Source organism: Psammomys obesus, unplaced genomic scaffold (assembly GCF_907164565.1).
Source record: "Psammomys obesus unplaced genomic scaffold, mPsaObe1.curated_primary_1811, whole genome shotgun sequence".
Classification (NCBI taxonomy): Eukaryota; Metazoa; Chordata; class Mammalia; order Rodentia; family Muridae; genus Psammomys; species Psammomys obesus.
Window position 1 is genome coordinate 17,868,422 of NW_026596051.1, and position 17,071 is coordinate 17,885,492.

The following is a 17,071-nucleotide window of genomic DNA, read 5'->3' on the forward strand; positions in this document are numbered from 1 at the left end:
GCTGGATTAATGATTGTTTGTTTTGAGACAGGGTCTTGTGTAGTCTTGACTTGCCTGGTTCACTAGATAGCTTATGATGACCTTGAATTTCTCACCCTAAACGTGTACATCTCAGGCACACTCCAGAGATAGAGACAGACGGACCTCTGTGAGTTTGAGACTGGCCTACAGAGTGAGTTCCAGGACAGCTGGGGCTACACAGAGAAACCCTGTCATAGAGGAAAAAATGCTGGGATTATAGGCAAGAGCTACCATAATCACCTGTTTTCTACTCTTTAAAAATTAGGAAGAGTGCTAGAGTGGATGTGGTGATGCACAGTTTGAATCTTAGCACTGCAGAGGCCAGCCTGGTCTACAGAGTGAGTTCCAGGATAGCCAGGGCTATGTAGAGAGACCCTGTCTCAAGAAACAAACACAGAAAAAAGTTCAAACAAACAAACAGGTTTTGTCTTAACATGTCAAAGTTTTCCTGTCAATGTGTGATAAAAATCTAAGTGTTAATTATCGTATGGTTAAATTTAAATTTCTTACTCCTTTTGGATTTGTCAGAGGACATACATAATAGTTGTTTTAGATTGTTTTTTTTTTTTTTTCTGTGCTCTAGTAAACAGTGGCCAGAACAAAATACAGCATTGATTAATTAATGGAGGGAGGGGAATGGTTGAACAGTCATGTGCTTCTGGATCATAAAGGAGCCAGCATATCTCCACATAGAAGAATGTATTTTTTCTGAGGTTGATGTCCTCATAATGAAATCCTAATGGGCATTGATTTGAACACAAAAATGTCTTTTGTTTTCATTCTGTAGGACCCTAGAAAAACTGTGCAATGAATGGTGATACCCGGGCTGCAGTGGTGACCTCACCACCCCCAACCACGGCCCCTCACAAGGAGAGGTACTTTGACAGAGTCGATGAGAACAATCCAGAATATTTGCGGGAGAGGAATATGGCACCAGACCTTCGTCAGGACTTCAATATGATGGAGCAGAAGAAGAGGGTATCCATGATTCTACAAAGTCCCGTAAGAAAAAAGTTTGCTCAGAACAAATTTGGCCAGTTTCCTTCTGATGCCTGTGCTCATAGGCCTGTTGTTTGAATGGCATAGTGAGTTCCTCATTACCCAGCACACCTGTGCTTCATGTTCATAGACACTTTTTGAAAGAATTCTGTTTGGTTTACGTTCCCAAACATAATGAAAAGATTTTAGAATTATAAAGGATAGGTATTTATTTCTCTTTTGAACTGTCTTCATTGTTTGTCCAAAGTGTTTTTATAAGAAGGGGGACAATGCAAAACCCACTGTTTTCTTCAAAATATAGGTCAAGCATCCCAGTTCCAGAAATGTAAGACAAATATTTTAAGCATTACCATATTGGTTCAAACATTTGGATTTGAGAGCATTTCAGGATGCTTGAATTAGGCATGATCAACTGATAAAGCCTGTGCAAATATTCCAAAATCTGAAATACTTCTGATTCTGACCCTAAATATTTTTAATAAGGGACACTCAGTATGGCCTTCATGTGTTCTTTGCCATCCCTAAGCTCATAACACCTGATTTGTTACAGTCAGAATTGTGGTCCACACTCCTACCTACCTGAGTGTCTTCTAGATGAAATGTAGTTCGGGAAGCCCTGTCCTCACAGCTCTCTCACGTTGATGCTGCTATCCGTATCTGTGCTGCACATTCTCCTCCCCGCCCCTTTTTCTTTTTAATCTGGTTTTGTCTCCTGTTGCAGAGTTTTTTGTAACCTGTTTTTCTTTTTTTTTTTTTTAAAGATTTGTTTATTTTATGTATACAAGTTCTCTATCTGCACATACACCCACACGCCAGAAGAGGGGACCAGATCTCATTATAGATGGTTGTGAGCCACCATGTGGTTGCTGGGAATTGAACTCAGGACCTCTGGAAGAACAGACAGTGCTCTTAACCTCTAAGCCATCTCTCCAGCCCCTAACCTTTGTTTTTTTAACATAGGCTTGTGCTAGGAGAAGGTATGTTCTGATATCATGTAGCTCTGTTCCTTTGGAGTATTGGTGGCCAGAGTCGTCTCATAGCAACGACATAGAGCAGGGTAAGCCAGGGAACCGATGCAGTATTAGGAATGTTACTGTGTCAGGTACTTTCTTGCTTTGATTAAGTACCTGGCAAAAAATCTTATAGGAGAAAGGGAATTTATTTTGACTCTTACTTTTAGGGGGCTCAGTCCTGGTTTATTTGGCTTTGTATTCTTAGGTGGCGAGAATGTGATAAAGACAGGTGGTAACTTTTTAATGAATACAGAGCTTAGAAAAAGTGGAGAGGAGAGAGAAGGTAATAGAGGGGGCAGAGAGAAGAGAACCCCGCCTCCAGCATGGTTGCTAATGCCTTTAATCCTAGAATTCGAGTAGGAGTCAGGCTAGCCAGGGATACACAGTGAGATCTTGTCTCAGGGAAAGCTGGGAGAGATCACTGCAGCAGAAGGCCCTGCAGGAGTCCTCTGAGCTGTTTGACTAAATAGGTGATGACAAAGTCCTGTCTAGCCAGTGTGGGGCCATGATGAGGGTCCAGGGCAGAATCCTGCTAATGTTGAAGTGCTCAAGGTCCTGGGGAACCCCGGAAGTGATAAATGAATGTGAAGGTGCTGGACTGTGACCATTTCCTGCCCATGCTGTAGACTCTGGCCAACAGCAAGGACCAGGTACCTATGAGGATTACGTTGAAGGATTTTGGATGTTTGACGAGGAAGGGTGCACAAATGTTCTTGACTTATTAGATGAGAAGAGGACCGGGAATGAAGATGCTGGTTGCGGGCATGAGGACAGCAGTAGCTAGACCAAGTAGAAAGAACTTGTCTGGAAAGTGTTGAATGGCTGAGGACATTCCCATACCCTGAGCCTGTGTCTTGCCCCATGTGAGATTTCTGTGTGGCATAAGTAGCTTCCTAGGCTTCTTTTTGTTGTTGTTGCCTTTTTCCTTTTTTTTTTTTTTTTTGAGCAGGGTTTCTCTATGTTGCCCTGGCTGTCCTGGAACTTGTTTCATAGACCAGACTGGCCAGGAATTCACAGAGATCTGCCTGCCTCTGCCTCCTGTGTGCTGGGATTAAAAGCGTGCACCACCACTGCTCAGCACACCCTTCTTACCATAGCACCTTGCCCATCTGGTCCCTCTTGGATGATGTTTGCTATTAGGGAAAATCAAGTTAATGAGGTTAATGTGAAGGGGGAACTTGAGGTCAGAGGTCATGAACTTGCAGTGAGACAAGGTAGTTGTTGATGTGGGCTGGACTTCATGGCTCCTTTTACCTTTGAAACATTAGCCGAAGGGAAGAAAAGTAATATTTAATCTCTGTAGGGTTTTGCCACTTGAAATAGTGGAGACTTGGAGGAATGATTACTGTGGATCTATCTAAGCTTAGTGAGGGACATCAGGATACAGAGAAGGTGAGGAGGAGTATGAAGAGTGTTAGAATCACAGTGGGGTAGGAGGAAAGGTTATTTGGATACTGGAAAGGGACAGTGGGAGAGTCCATTTGTGGCTTTGAGATGGAGGAGGGTACAGTTATCAGGAATGGGTGGGTCTAGAGTATGCCTGCAGAAGAGGCAAAGGTGAATTGGACAGCAGAGTTCTTGCAGGAGAAAGATCTGGCAGAGAAAGGTCAGAGTGTAGATGCTGAACAATCAGGATTTGTTGCCATAGTAACACATAATGTCCTTGGGCAGTGACTGCTGGCTGGGGGGTAAACCGTAACTATGGAGCTATCTCAGGCTCATCACTGAGCACTGCTCTGAGTCACCCATTCTATTGCACATAAATGTCTCCTGAAGTGGAAGACCCTCAACCTACTCTTTTTTTTTTTTTAATAATTTTATTTTTATTTTATGTACATTGGTGTTTCGACTGCATGTATCTGTATGAGAGTGTCAGATCCCTGGAACAGAAGTTATGGACAGTTGTGAGCTGCCATGTGGTTGCTGGAAATTGAACCCCAGTCCTCTAGAAGAGCAGCCAGTGCTCTCAACCACTGAGCCATCTCTCCAGCCCCTCAACCTACTCTTTCCTTACTAAGGCTTTGAGTTCTTGATGGTATGGATTCTTACCTATGTCAGAGTCTTCAGTGTCTAACACAGGGTCTGATGGTAGCACATTTGATTGGATTTCCCATAGACATATTTGTGTATTTGGAAAGCACTGAAATAGATTGAGTTTTCAGACAGAGGGTTCATAAGGACAGGAAGCCTTTTAAATTGAGCCTTAAGCACTGTGCTCAGTTGTTTTTTTTTTGTTGTTGTTGTTTATTAGTTTCCTTATGTAGCCCAGGCTGGGTTTGAGCGTGCAGCCCCTGGTGACCAGTAGCTTGTGCTGTTCAGTGGAAGGCAGCGTTCTTAGCTTTTGTGTATGTGTATTTATATGTATCTCCATGCATTTTGTGTATTGATAACAAAGACAGATCAGTCGCTGTGTTTTGCTGATTGATTTTACTACTTCATCTTTGTTTTCCCTCCTTCATTGACTTGCACTGACTTTATTTCTTATGAGATGGTAGATCTTTGCTTTGCAAAAGGCTGCCAACACTCCATTCAATTAGCAGTCATACATTTGCTTGTGCGTTTCTGAGTGATAGATTAACTAGACTGCCCTTCAGTAATTTCTTTTCTTCTGTGTGTATGGGTTTGTTTTTTGTTCTCTTGTTTTGTTTTGTTTTGTTTTGAGACAGGGTTTCTCTGTGTGGCCTTGGCTGTTCTGGACTCGCTTTGTAAACAGGCTGGCCTCAAAGTCACAGAGATCAGCCTGCCTCTGCCTCCCTTAGTGCTGGGATTACAAGCATGGGCCACCACACCTGGCTTGGTAATTTTTTTCAATAAATTTTCATATTAAGCAATGAAAAACTACAAATAAGTTTAACTTGAAATCACTTACAGTACTTACAGTTATATGGGTTACTGAATAAATATTTTCATTTGAGATATCACTTACAATTATTTGAAAAAAAAAGGATTTATTTCTTTACAAGTATGTGATAATTTATGACAGTTTGAGGGAAGTTAAAAATACCTGAGATAGGTGTGGTGACATAAATGTATAATCTCAGTAGTCAGAAAGCCAAGGCAGGAGGATCACTGTAAGTTCAAGGCCTGGTCTACATAGAGAGTTTCAGGCCACCTATGGCTAGGTAGCTAGCCTCTATTACAAAAACCAAAAACCACATCATAGAAAAATCTGTTCTACTCCAGTAATAACTTCATGTTAAAATCATTATCAATCTGCTGCATGTTTTTGCCTAATTGAGGATTATTTTTTGTTAGTAGTAGATACAGGGTTTCTTTGATGTTTTAGTTGACAGAGTCTCACTATGTAGCTCAAGATGGCCTTGAATGTGCCGTCTTCCTGCTTCAGCCTCCCGGATGTTGGTAATACAGGTATGCCCCATTCCCAGCTTTCTCTTTTACTTAAAGAAGTTTGTTTGAGATAGAGTCTCATGTAGGTAAGGCTGTTTTAAACTTGTTATGTAGTTTAGGGTGGCCTTGAGCCAGTCCCTTGCAAGGATAACAGCACTGCCACGCCAGCTCTTTTCTACTTTAACAAAACAATTCTCTATTTTGAAGAAAATACTAGACAGCACAAAGTAGAATATAAAAGTTGTCAATAATCTTGTTACTGGGAATTGTAATTATCATTTAATATACTTTTAATCTTTTTCTAGTTTAGATTTGCATCTTTTTCTTATAAAAACGGACTGTTTTACCTTTTTATTTAAAAACATATCAGGAACATTTTATGCCATTTAATTTTTAAGATTTTTCTGTTAAACACATCTGTAGAATTCCATGTTGAATCACTTCTTTAATTTCTGAAACATGACCTACTTTGTAAAAAAAAATCTGTGATGCTGAAATTAATTACCTTATGAATATAGTAATTCCTGATTATTTCCTTAAAATAGGTTTTAATGAATCGAATCCTGTTCTAACTTTTAACCTTTTGTTAGTTAAATTACTTATCAAAAAGAATATATCAGTACATGTTCTCAGAAGTGAGATGCGCAGACCACTGTTTGCTGTTCTAGCACTGGATGAAGACAAACATTTGTCTGATAGTTACACATGTACCCTTGCTTCCCAATAGAGAGCGTTTGACTGTTTTAATGTGCATTGCAGGCCTTCTGTGAAGAACTGGAATCAATGATACAGGAACAGTTTAAGAAGGGGAAGAATCCCACAGGCCTGTTGGCATTACAGCAGATTGCAGATTTTATGACAGCAAATGTACCAAATGTCTACCCTGCAGCGCCACAGGGAGGAATGGCTGCCTTGAACATGAGTGAGTAGTTCTTGGCTTTGCATGTGATCTGTAACTTTCCAGATAAAACCTTGAAGCTTTCTCGTGGCCACCACATGAGTATGCGACTGTATAATATACAGTAGAGAGGTTGTTGTTGTTGTTTTTAAAGATTTATTTATTTATTATGTAGACAGTGTTCTGTCTGCACACCAGAAGGGGGCACCAGATCTCATTCTAGATGGTTGTGAGCCACCATGTGGTTGCTGGGAATTGAATTCAGAACCTTTGGAACATCAGCCAGTGCTTTTAACCTCTGAGTCATCTCTCCAGCCCCAGGATTGAGGTTTTTTTCCCTTTTTTTTTTTTTTTAAGATAGGGTTTTGTCTGTATAGTCCTGGCTGTCCTGGAACTCGATTTGTAGAGCAGAGATCTACCTGCCTCTGCCTCCCAAGTGCTGGGACTAAAGGCATGTGCCACCACCACCTGAGTATTTTGAAAACCCATAAGACAGGTTGTAAATTTGAAGGTGCCTTGGGTGTGGATGACTTAGTTTCTATAAGCCAGTGAAATTATTTCTAAGATAAATGACTTTAAACATTTTATAAAAGTTTTTATGTGTATCAGTGTTTTGCCTGTGTACATCTAGGGCAACATTTTTTTTTTTTTTTAATGTTCTTGTTAGATATGTTCACTCTGTTTTATGTGTGTTCATATCCCTCAGAAGAGAGGGCATTGGGTTTCCCGAAACTGGAGTTACAGAAGGATGTGAGCCACATTTGGGCGGTGGAAATTTAACCCTAGTCCTCAGCCAGAGTAGCAAGCGCTTTTAACGCTAAGCCAGTCCTAGGGCAACATTAAAAAATAATTTATTTAATTTTATTTTATGTGCATTAGTGTGAAAGTGTCAGATCCTTTGGAACTGAGGTCACAGACAGCTGTGAGCTGCCATGTGGGTGCTGGGAACCGAACCTGGGTCCCTTGGAAGAGCAGACAGTGCTCTTAACCACTGAGCCATTTCTCCAGCCTCGAAGGGCAACATTTCTTGTCTTCCATTTCTTACCACCACTTGTTACCACTGCTTAGAAAAAGTGAGAAATTTTAAAAACAAAGCCGTTGTAAACATGGGTAAATATAAGCAAAGAGCAGTGAGTGTTGCTCAGGTGGAGGATTACCTTAGCTGTTGACTTTATAAACATTAGCCTCACAAGGCGGATCCCAGGGCTGCTGGAGTTGTCAGCTGATGTGACCAACAGCACAGCACACAGGTATCTTGGGTCAATGTTGTCAGTCTATTGGATGATCAGATCTGGTTGACAATACAAGGGGCTGTTTCAATTAAGTCTCCAAACATTTGCTGTTTACTCCTCTGTTTATTGTGTTCTTAGAACTTGACTGACACCAGATGGTGATCAATTATTAATGTGTGCAGAGTATGGAGAATCATTTAACTTACCAGCATGAAGTCTAATGGTCACATCAAGCCATTCATGTTGCCCATGGATTCCTGCTGGATTAGATGACATGGGTATGAGTTAAATATTAGAAGAATACATTCACCCATACATTGTCTCCTCTTAAGTAAATTTTAGTAATAACTCATTAAAAAGAAAACTGAAAAACAAATAGGAAGAAGGAAAAGATCGAAGAAAGACTTGCCTCCTTCCAAATGTTCTGTTTTTGTTTTCCTTTTCCCCCTTAGCTTGCATTGGCTAGAGTTGACAGTATTGTATTCAGAACTAGTACAGAAGTGCACATCCTAATTGTCCTCAATCTTAATGTGGAATATATTCAGTCTCATTACCATATTTGATGTTAGTAGTTTTTAGAGATATTCTTTATTGAGAATTTTTTTTTATTTCTAATTTGCTTAGAGTATCTATCCCGAAGGATGTTGAGTTTTGTGAAATGCTTCTGCTATTCAAATGCTATTGAAACAGTCACATCAAAATTTGTTTTTATTTTGATAATGGTGAATTTTGATTTTTGTTTTTCTAGTGCTGAGAATTGAACTCAGGGTTTTGTATATGTGCTGCCAAAGCGACTATGAACTTAGAATTTTGTAACTGGTAGGCTAGTATTCTCCCACTGGCCTATAGCTCTAGCTTAATGAGTTCTGCTTTTAAAAGTAATTTTAAATTTTATTTATTTGTTTTGGGTTTGTTTATCTGTGGACAAATGTGTGCCAAGGTACTTCTGTTGAGGTCAGAGGACAGCTTGGAAGAGCTGTTTCTCTCCTGCCATGTGGGTTCCAGGGATGGAAATGAGGAGGTTATCAGTCCTATGATACACCAGTCCTTGTGATTTTTTTGTTTGTTTGTTTGTTTGTTTTTTTCGAGACAGGGTTTCTCTGTGTAGCCTTGGCTGTCCTGGAACTCACTCTGTAGTTCACGCTGGCCTTCAACTCAGAGGTCGAACCTGCCTTTGCCTCTGCCTCCCAAGAGCTGGGATTAAAAGTGTGCACCACTACACTCTGTTTATCAAGTACTTTAAGTCTCTGTTCATAACTGACGTTGATGTGGTTTTTTTGTTTTTATTTTTGTTTTATAATGCCTTTGTGTGCTTTTCAAGGTAATGCTAGCCAGAATGAATTGGGAGGTGTCTGGAAGAAGTGGCGTTATTTTTTTCTTCAATATTTCATAGAACTCACAGTGTCATCTGTGCGTAGATTTTTCTTTGTGGAAATGTGTGCAACTTCAAATTCAGCTTAACAGAAATACTGGTGTTTGGTAATGGTTTCTTCTGGAATAAATTTTTTTTTCTTTCACATATTACATCCTAACCGCGTTTTCTTCTCCTTTCAATTCTTTCCCCAACCCTCACCTCTCTTCTCCCTAGGTCCAGATGCATTCCTCTTACCCTTTCCCTTTAGGAAAGGGCAGGTTGTATCTTTCAAAGAATTTGCTTCATCTAAGTTAAAGAACTTAATGCTATAGTTTGTATCATTGTACGCCTGTTGGGTATGTAGTGACCCTCTCTTCTCTCCCTCTCCCTCCTGGATGGCCTGGGACTCACTGTGTAGACCAGGCTGACCCTGAACTCACAGATAGCCACTTGCCTCTGCCTCCCGAGTGCTGGAATAAACGGCGTGTAGCCACCATGGCCAGCTTCCACCTCTTATTTTTTTTCCTCTGCTCTCTGTTTTGTTGGTAATTGTGGCTACAGGTTTATTTTATTTTTGATTTTATAATTTAAAGAGCCAGCTTTTGCTGAAATCAAGATTTAATTTTTTCTTCATTTTTGCTATGTAATATTTTTGCTATGAAAATTTTTGTAATATTTTCTTCATTTTTGCTATGTTTAATACAAGTTTGGGTTTCTCTTTGTAGTCTTGTCTGTCCTGAAATTCACTCTTTGGATCAGGATGGCTTCAAACTCAGACCTTGATCTCCCTCTGCCGTCCAAGTGCTAGGATTAAAGGCATAAGCCACCACTACCTGGTGTAAATTTCCTTTTTTATATAAAATGTTTTAATCTTTATCTTTAGACTATAGACTATGCATGATTTGGAAAGCAAATTTTACCAAACAATGATCAAAGAAGAATCAGACGTAGTATGCCTTTTCTTTTGTCTGGTCACTCGGAAATATGTCCTCAGCTGTGATTTTTGTTGCTTGCTGCCTCATTTCATTTTTATCCAGGTATTCACCGTAGTCCACTTTCCCTTCCACAGATACTCAAGCTGCTTTTTCACAGACCAGTACACCACATCTCTGAGGCCTGATCAAAACACCAATAATCTGTCCCATGTGGTCTTTTGACAGATGTCAACCATTTGGTCTGCTTCACTGTCCCCTGATCACCACATCTCATTTGTTGCTAGAGAAATATTATATTATTGGGTTTTGTCTTTCTACCTGTCTCATGACTTGGTCCTGACCTACTCACTGAAGTAACTGAACATGATTCAGAGATCTTTCAAGAACTAAACTGCTGGCTCTTTTGGATTCTTACAAATGATGAAATACTTGTAAGACAGATCTTCAAAATATGGCTTGTTTTTTGTTTTTTTTTTTTTTCACAGTCTAGTTTTTAGGCTTTTCCTGACATGCAGCACTCGACAGCCTCTAGCCAGAGGCTGTACATTTTCTTTTAATCTGTTCTTTACTGCATCTCACAAAATTGGCTACATTTTTGTTACTATTTCGAACTATATATTAATGCCAGAGAGAACATTGTCTTTCTGTCATTGAATATTTTGAAATTTTATGGTCTAATATGGACAATAAATAGGACTATGGTAATTGATTTACATTCAAAAAATACAAAAAATACCAATAAAAGTAGAAAAAAATTTTGACCTTTGTTTTTCTTTATTTTAGGTCTTGGTATGGTTACTCCTGTGAATGACCTTAGAGGATCTGATTCTATTGCATATGACAAAGGGGAGAAGTTATTGCGGTGTAAATTGGCAGCATTTTACAGACTAGCAGATCTCTTTGGGTGGTCTCAGCTTATCTACAATCATATCACAGTGAGTACTCCAGACTATAACGCCTGCTGCAACTTATTCCACAGTAGCAACTGGGTGACAAGTGGCTTATTCTGTAACTATCCAGCACCATCTTTGCTCACATAGTTTAGTAAATCTTAGAATACTCTGTCTTTGGATTCCTTGCTACAGAACACCAGACTTGCCAAGTTTGGATTAAAAGGTTATAAGAGTAGTTCTTAAAATGTCTTTCTTGTATGCTAACCTAATTAATGAGTGTGTATCAAATTATTAGCCATTCCTAAAATTCATTTATGACTTACAAATCTAAGAATAACAATATTTTCTTCCTGACTCTGGTCAAAGCCTCCTCTGCATTGTTTTTTCAGCTACTTCAGTTTTGTACCATTTTTCAGCATTATCAGGGCCTCTCTGTTCCTCCCTTTATTTTTGTAACAACTGTTACTGGCTGCCTGCTTTTTGTGCACTCACTATTGTTCCAACTCAGGTTGTATGAGGGAACAGCATGAGTATTGCCCTTGTGCCCGGTTCTAACCAATCAGCTCAGCTTGTTTTCATGGTCAATCAGTTCAGTAACGCTCTCTGCTGGTTGTAAGCTCCCTGCATTCAGTCCTTGATACCCACATGGTGGGAAGGGAAGGGAAGGGAAGGGGAAGGGAGGGGAGGGGAGAGGAGGAAGGAAGGAAGGAAGGAAGGGAGGGAGGGAGGAAGGAAGGAAGGAAGGAAGGATGGATTCCTTTAGGTTGTTCTCTAGCCTTCACACAGGTGCTGTGGCACATCCCACATTTCCCCCCAATAAATAAATTAATTCAAGGTCGTCGTTGACTGTGTTTCAATGCTAGTTTGAGCTAAACGTGACTCTGTCTCAGTAAGCAAACAAATGCATAAATCCAGAGAACAATGACCTCCTGCCCTTCTTTGAGTAACCGCCTTCATCATGACAGAAAACTAAGGGGACTGTTTGTGTCGATGGCCACACTATTCGAGCTGTGACTTTCATTGCCTCCCTTCTAGACTCTTAAGGCACAAGCAACTTGCTTTCTGTTACTTATTGTAGTTTCTTTGAACTTTTTTTCCTCTGGTTTTAAAGCTTGTTTTGACCTCTTGTGTTTTTTGTTTGTTTTTTCATTGAATTTCTTTCACTGGATTTAAGAACTTTACTTTTTGTTTGTTTGTCTTTGTTTTTCTAGACAGGGTTTCTCTGTGTAGCCCTGGCTACCTTGAACTCGCTCTGTGGACCAGGTTGGTCTCGAACTCACAGAGATCTGCCTGCCTCTGCCTCCAGAGTGCTGGGATTAAAGGCTTGTACCACTACTGCCCAGCTAAAGCTTTACTATTTTAAAAAGTTTATTTATTTATTTATTTGTGTGTGTGTGTGTGTGTGTCTGTCTGTCTGTCTGTCTGTCTTCTGGTATATCATTCCTGCAGATGCTGAAGAAGACCAGAGGATTGTGTTTGATCCCTTGCAACTAGACTTTCAGGGGCTTGTAAGTCACCAAGTGTGGGTGCTGGTACTGGACTTGGATCCTCTGGAAGAGCAGAAAGCACTTTTAAGCACTGAGCCATTTCTCCAGCTCCCACATTTGATATTTTTTGAGGCCAGCCTTAATTCATTATGTGACCCAGGCTGATTCTAACTTGGCAGTACTAAATTTTAAGAAGTTATTATAATACCTGCTTATTGCAACAACTGTGTACCATATGTATTACAGAGTTCTAAAGAAAAACTATAATCCTGCTAGTATTCCTGTTTGTCTTGAAGTAGTAATGTTCACACCAGCTTAGATACTTTTCTCCATATATATGTGGAGGTTCTCCACTTGTGAGCTCATAACTAATGTTTAATTCAGCTCCTTTTAGGCTCAGGAATGTTCTGCCTCCTGAAGTGGTCTAGTGCTTTCCTTGTTAGCAGTGTGCTGTGCTGCTGTCTCTTCACGTGATCTGTACTAAAGATCTGAGTTGCCTCCTTGCTGTCTGCTCACATCACTGCTGTTAAAATGAACTGTTTGAAATGCAAGCTGATTAGATTGATACAGTGCATTGCACTCTTGTGTAGAGGTTTCCTGCTCTAGTCCCATGTAGCAGTGATTGTTACCCATCTGTGCAATGGTGTATTTGTCCACAGGAACATCAGCTCTGTAAGCAGAGCTGCTGTGCTTCCATTTTGTGCCTGGGACCGGAGCAGTGCCTGACACAGGATAGCGCCCAGCCCTGCCTGAATTGAATTACTTTAGGAAAATTGTGACAAAGAACTCACTAGAAACTTTTGATAGCTGAACAGTAGGTCCAGTTAGCTTAGTTCACTTGCCAGGGACCATCCTGGCTCTGGGAAGTTGCTGGCCTTTACAGCTAATTATCCTGGACAGAAAGCTCAGCTGGAGATCTAACGCTAATTGGTTCTAGGCAGATGTTACAGCTGTAATAGGGATAGGAAATGTCCCGGGCTTTAACAGTAGCTTCATTATTTGTGTGTTTTTAAGATGCTGTGTGTAACTCACCCTGTTATGAATGCTATTTGACTCAAATTATAGGCCTCTCCCCTTTCCACTGTAATTTGTTTGGCATTGACAGGATTAAGATGCCGATTAAATGTTTACTGCTCTGTCTGTAAGCGATCTGTTTGGTTATTAATACAGAGTTAAAAAAAAATCCGAGTTACCAATAAGGAATTAGGGAGTCTTTGAAAAAGAAAGCACTGTTCTCTTTTGGCTTTTTAAACTTTAAAGTATTTTTGTTTTTAAGATTTATGACATCTGTTTGTTTTAACATTAGACACCAGCATACCATCTAGATATTATTATGTAAATCCTTAACAGAAAAGGGATATTAACAGTATCACTGCAAAACTAAGTGCTAAGCAGACATTCTGTTCTTTCTCTGAAAGACAGGCGGGGGATTTTCTGCTAAGGGGATTTTAAAGTGCTGACAGGTGTTTGAGGATTAGAGAGGGTAGTCTGACTTAGATCTTTAAAGTTGTATGAGATTTAGAGAAGCCTTGGAGATGGGAAAGGACAAGCCAGGGTGGTCCAGCTGGGATATTGGGCTGAGGATCCTTTTTTGGTGATCCTTAGCTGGTCCATAGGCCTTTCTGTCTTGTGTTAAGTATTAGCACCTATAGAACGTAGAATCTCACAGGTGCTTGCTTCAGCTTTAGTCCCTAATCAGCTCTAGTCAGCTCCCTGGAATGCTGAGCTCTGAGGTGGTAGTCTGGAGTCCACCCTTGGGCCCGTGTACCGGATGTGGGGTTATAGCATTGTTGCTCTGTCGTATTTAGCCCACTTCTTCCTCCTCAGTGCTGCCTTGTGTTTGGTTTTTAAGAGCGTCTGAGGGTCTGAGGCTGTCCATCCTCATTTCATGTACAGAGGAGGGTGGACAGGGGCACAGACAGAGAGACCACTGCTGAAGAAATCTACTTTGGAATGTCCTTCTTTCATTTGATGTCTGAATTTTGTGTATAATTCCTTTTACTTTACATATTTTAAGTGTTTTTTATTAAAACATGTAAATATGTTAAGCTTATAATTGGAATTATATATTGTTGTCTTTTGAGAAAGGGTCTCACTGTATATAGCTCTGGCTAATGTGAAACTTGCTATATAGACCAGGCTGCCCTTGGGGGGGGGGGGCAGGAAAACTCAGTATAAAATAAACAAAATACAAGAAAATAACTTTATAGAAAAAAATTAAAATATTTTATATGAAAAGCTGTTAGTAGCTAGGAGATTAATTCTTCTTTCTCTTCTTCACTTCCTCTCACTCCCTTTATAAATACTTTACCTAAGCTTAGCTAGTATTATGGAGTTCATTAACTAGTAACAAATGTTTAACATGCTTCTCTTTAATCTGTAACGACCATTTTTTTTTTTTTGAGAAAAGGTCTTACGTAGGGGCTCTTGAACTCAAGATTATTCTATTTTAGCTTTCCTGGTACTGTAATCACAGGCATGCTTTGCCATGCCTACTTTGTAGAAGGGCGCTATCCAAAACTCATTGCTTATGAAAATGAGGTTGTTTTTTGTTTTTTTTTTTATTGTGGGAAGAGCTCTTCTTTTTTATTGCTGTATTCCTGCTGTTTGGTATATGCTGGATATATAGTGCTTTTCTATGCCGAGTGAATTGTAGAGAGAGACATACGCTGTGGAAGATGCAGAAAAAAACAGAGGTGATGATGTTTTGGTATAGAGACCTTCAAAACTGTATCAAACATTGAGGAAAGATTGTTATTGCTCTCTATCTTTCCATTGTCCTGCAGGTTTGCATGGTAAATATAATTTAAAACTTTTATTTATCTTATGTGTATGTGTATGTGCCTGCTTGTCTCTGTGTACCACACATGTGTACTGGTATATACAGATTCCAGAAGTGGGTTTGGATCCCCTGCCTGATAGGTGTTCTGGGAACCAGACCTGGGTTCTCTGCTAGAGCAGCAAGTGCTCTTAATTGTTGAGCCATTTCTGTAGCCCTTTGAAAAACTTAAAAAAACAAAAAACAAAGCAAAACAAAAAAGGTTTTGTTTCAGTATTCTACTTCTGAGGATTAGCATCATTTTGCCATTAGACTGGAGGCCAGAATAACCTTATAATGAGTAGCTGACCTGTCAGAGGGTGAGTACGGAACCGGGGTATTTGGCTTGTTCCCTGTAGAGTCAGTTTTCATTGGCGTGACCACTATGTGTTTGAGAAGTTAAGTTGCTGTATAGTAGGTGCTCAGCACATCTTAGCTCTGTGATAGACCATATGCTTTAGTTCCTCCCTGGTCTTTTACCTGTGAGTTTGTCCCCTATAAGTGACACAGATAATATTAGCTCTGTAAAATTACTGCTGTACTAACTCAGGCATTTTCCCGTAGACCAGAGTGAACTCCGAGCAGGAGCACTTCCTCATCGTACCGTTTGGACTTCTCTACAGTGAAGTGACTGCATCCAGCTTGGTGAGAATGCCCTTTTCTTTGGCATCGTGTTTCTAACGATTGTGTTAGACCTTTTAGTTCCCTCACTTCTAGTTGCAGAGCATAACTGAAGATACAAAACTATAGCTAGTTTAGAGAGGAACCTTTAGAAGAACTTGGCTTTCGGTGTTTTCTAGTAAGGGCACCTTGAAATCTTGTTCAACTTTAAAGGTTTGCCTCTTTATTTGCAGGTTAAGGTCAATCTACAAGGAGATATAGTAGATCGTGGAAGTACTAACCTAGGAGTAAATCAGGCTGGCTTCACATTACATTCTGCCATTTATGCTGCACGACCAGATGCTAAGTGTATTGTGCACATCCACACACCAGCAGGGGCTGCGGTGAGTGTGCCACTCTGCGAGCTTTTTAGGTCCGCTGTTATTTATTTGTTTGTTTTTGTTTTCCGAAACAGGGGCTTACTAGATATTTCTGCCTGTCCTGGAACTTACTACATAGACCAGGTCGGCTTCAAATTCACAGAGATCTGCCTGCCTGCTTCTGCCTTCCAAGTGCTGGGACTAAAGGCGTGTGCCACTATACCTAGCTTTCTTTGTAGGTCTTAAAGCTCTGACTTGCTCTTGCTTGTTGTAGCAGGTTAATAAGTCTAAATTGTATATTTTATAAACACACTTGTGCACTTGTATGCACACGCACACACGCACACACATACACAATATGCTTGGACCTGGGGAGATGGCTCAGCAGGTAAGACTGTTTGCTTTTCAAGCAAGAGGACCTTGGTTGAGATGCCCAGGATCAACATAAAACACTGCATGTGATGGCATGCGCACCTGAAGCACTATTCGTGGGAGGAGGGAAGATCACTGGGTCTTGATGGTTGCCAGCTCAGCCCTCGGTTTAGTAAGAGACACTGTCTCAAGGAAATAAGGCAGAGAGAGGTGGAATAGGACGCCTGCTGCTAGGCCTCTGTGTGTGCTCGCACAGGTGTTCATCCCCTCCAACGCAGTCTCACAGGAATAAAAAAAAACTTTCAACATTTGACTTTCCTTATTTAAAAAAATCTCTTTCTCTCTGTGTGTATGTGTTGCTGGGGCTAGAACCAAGCCCACATAATTCTAACATTGAACTATACCCTCAGCCTCTAATTTGACCTCCCTCCTTCTCTTCTCCCCCTCCCTCCCTTCCTTCATTTCTAAAAGATAGACCCTTGCCGTGTAGCCCTGGCTGGCCAGGAGCGAGATAGCCTCTTGTAGCAATTCTTTTGCTTTAACCTACTGGGACAAGATCTCCTTATGTAGTCTAAGTTGGCTTTGAACATATGATTCTCCTGCCTCAGCCTCTCACTGTGAGGATTACAGGTCTTCACTATTTCAGCTACACTTATGCCTTATCTATCTATCTATCTATCTATCTATCTATCTATCTATCTATCTATCTATCTATCTATCT

At 40.3% G+C, this 17,071-nt stretch overlaps 1 protein-coding gene across 18 annotated transcripts in view; it reads left to right on the forward strand.

Moving 5' to 3' along the window:
* Add1 (adducin 1) overlaps window positions 1-17,071 on the forward strand; it is a 64,809-nt gene that overhangs the window by 24,245 nt on the left and 23,493 nt on the right. For all 18 annotated transcript variants that reach the window (XM_055623750.1, XM_055623752.1, XM_055623751.1 and 15 more), the window contains exons 2-6: window positions 809-1,023; window positions 6,141-6,303; window positions 10,584-10,735; window positions 15,563-15,643; window positions 15,853-16,002. In XM_055623750.1, the coding sequence (XP_055479725.1) occupies window positions 829-1,023; window positions 6,141-6,303; window positions 10,584-10,735; window positions 15,563-15,643; window positions 15,853-16,002 (741 nt within the window). In that variant the 5' untranslated portion in view covers window positions 809-828. The remainder of the gene's footprint in view (window positions 1-808; window positions 1,024-6,140; window positions 6,304-10,583; window positions 10,736-15,562; window positions 15,644-15,852; window positions 16,003-17,071) is intronic.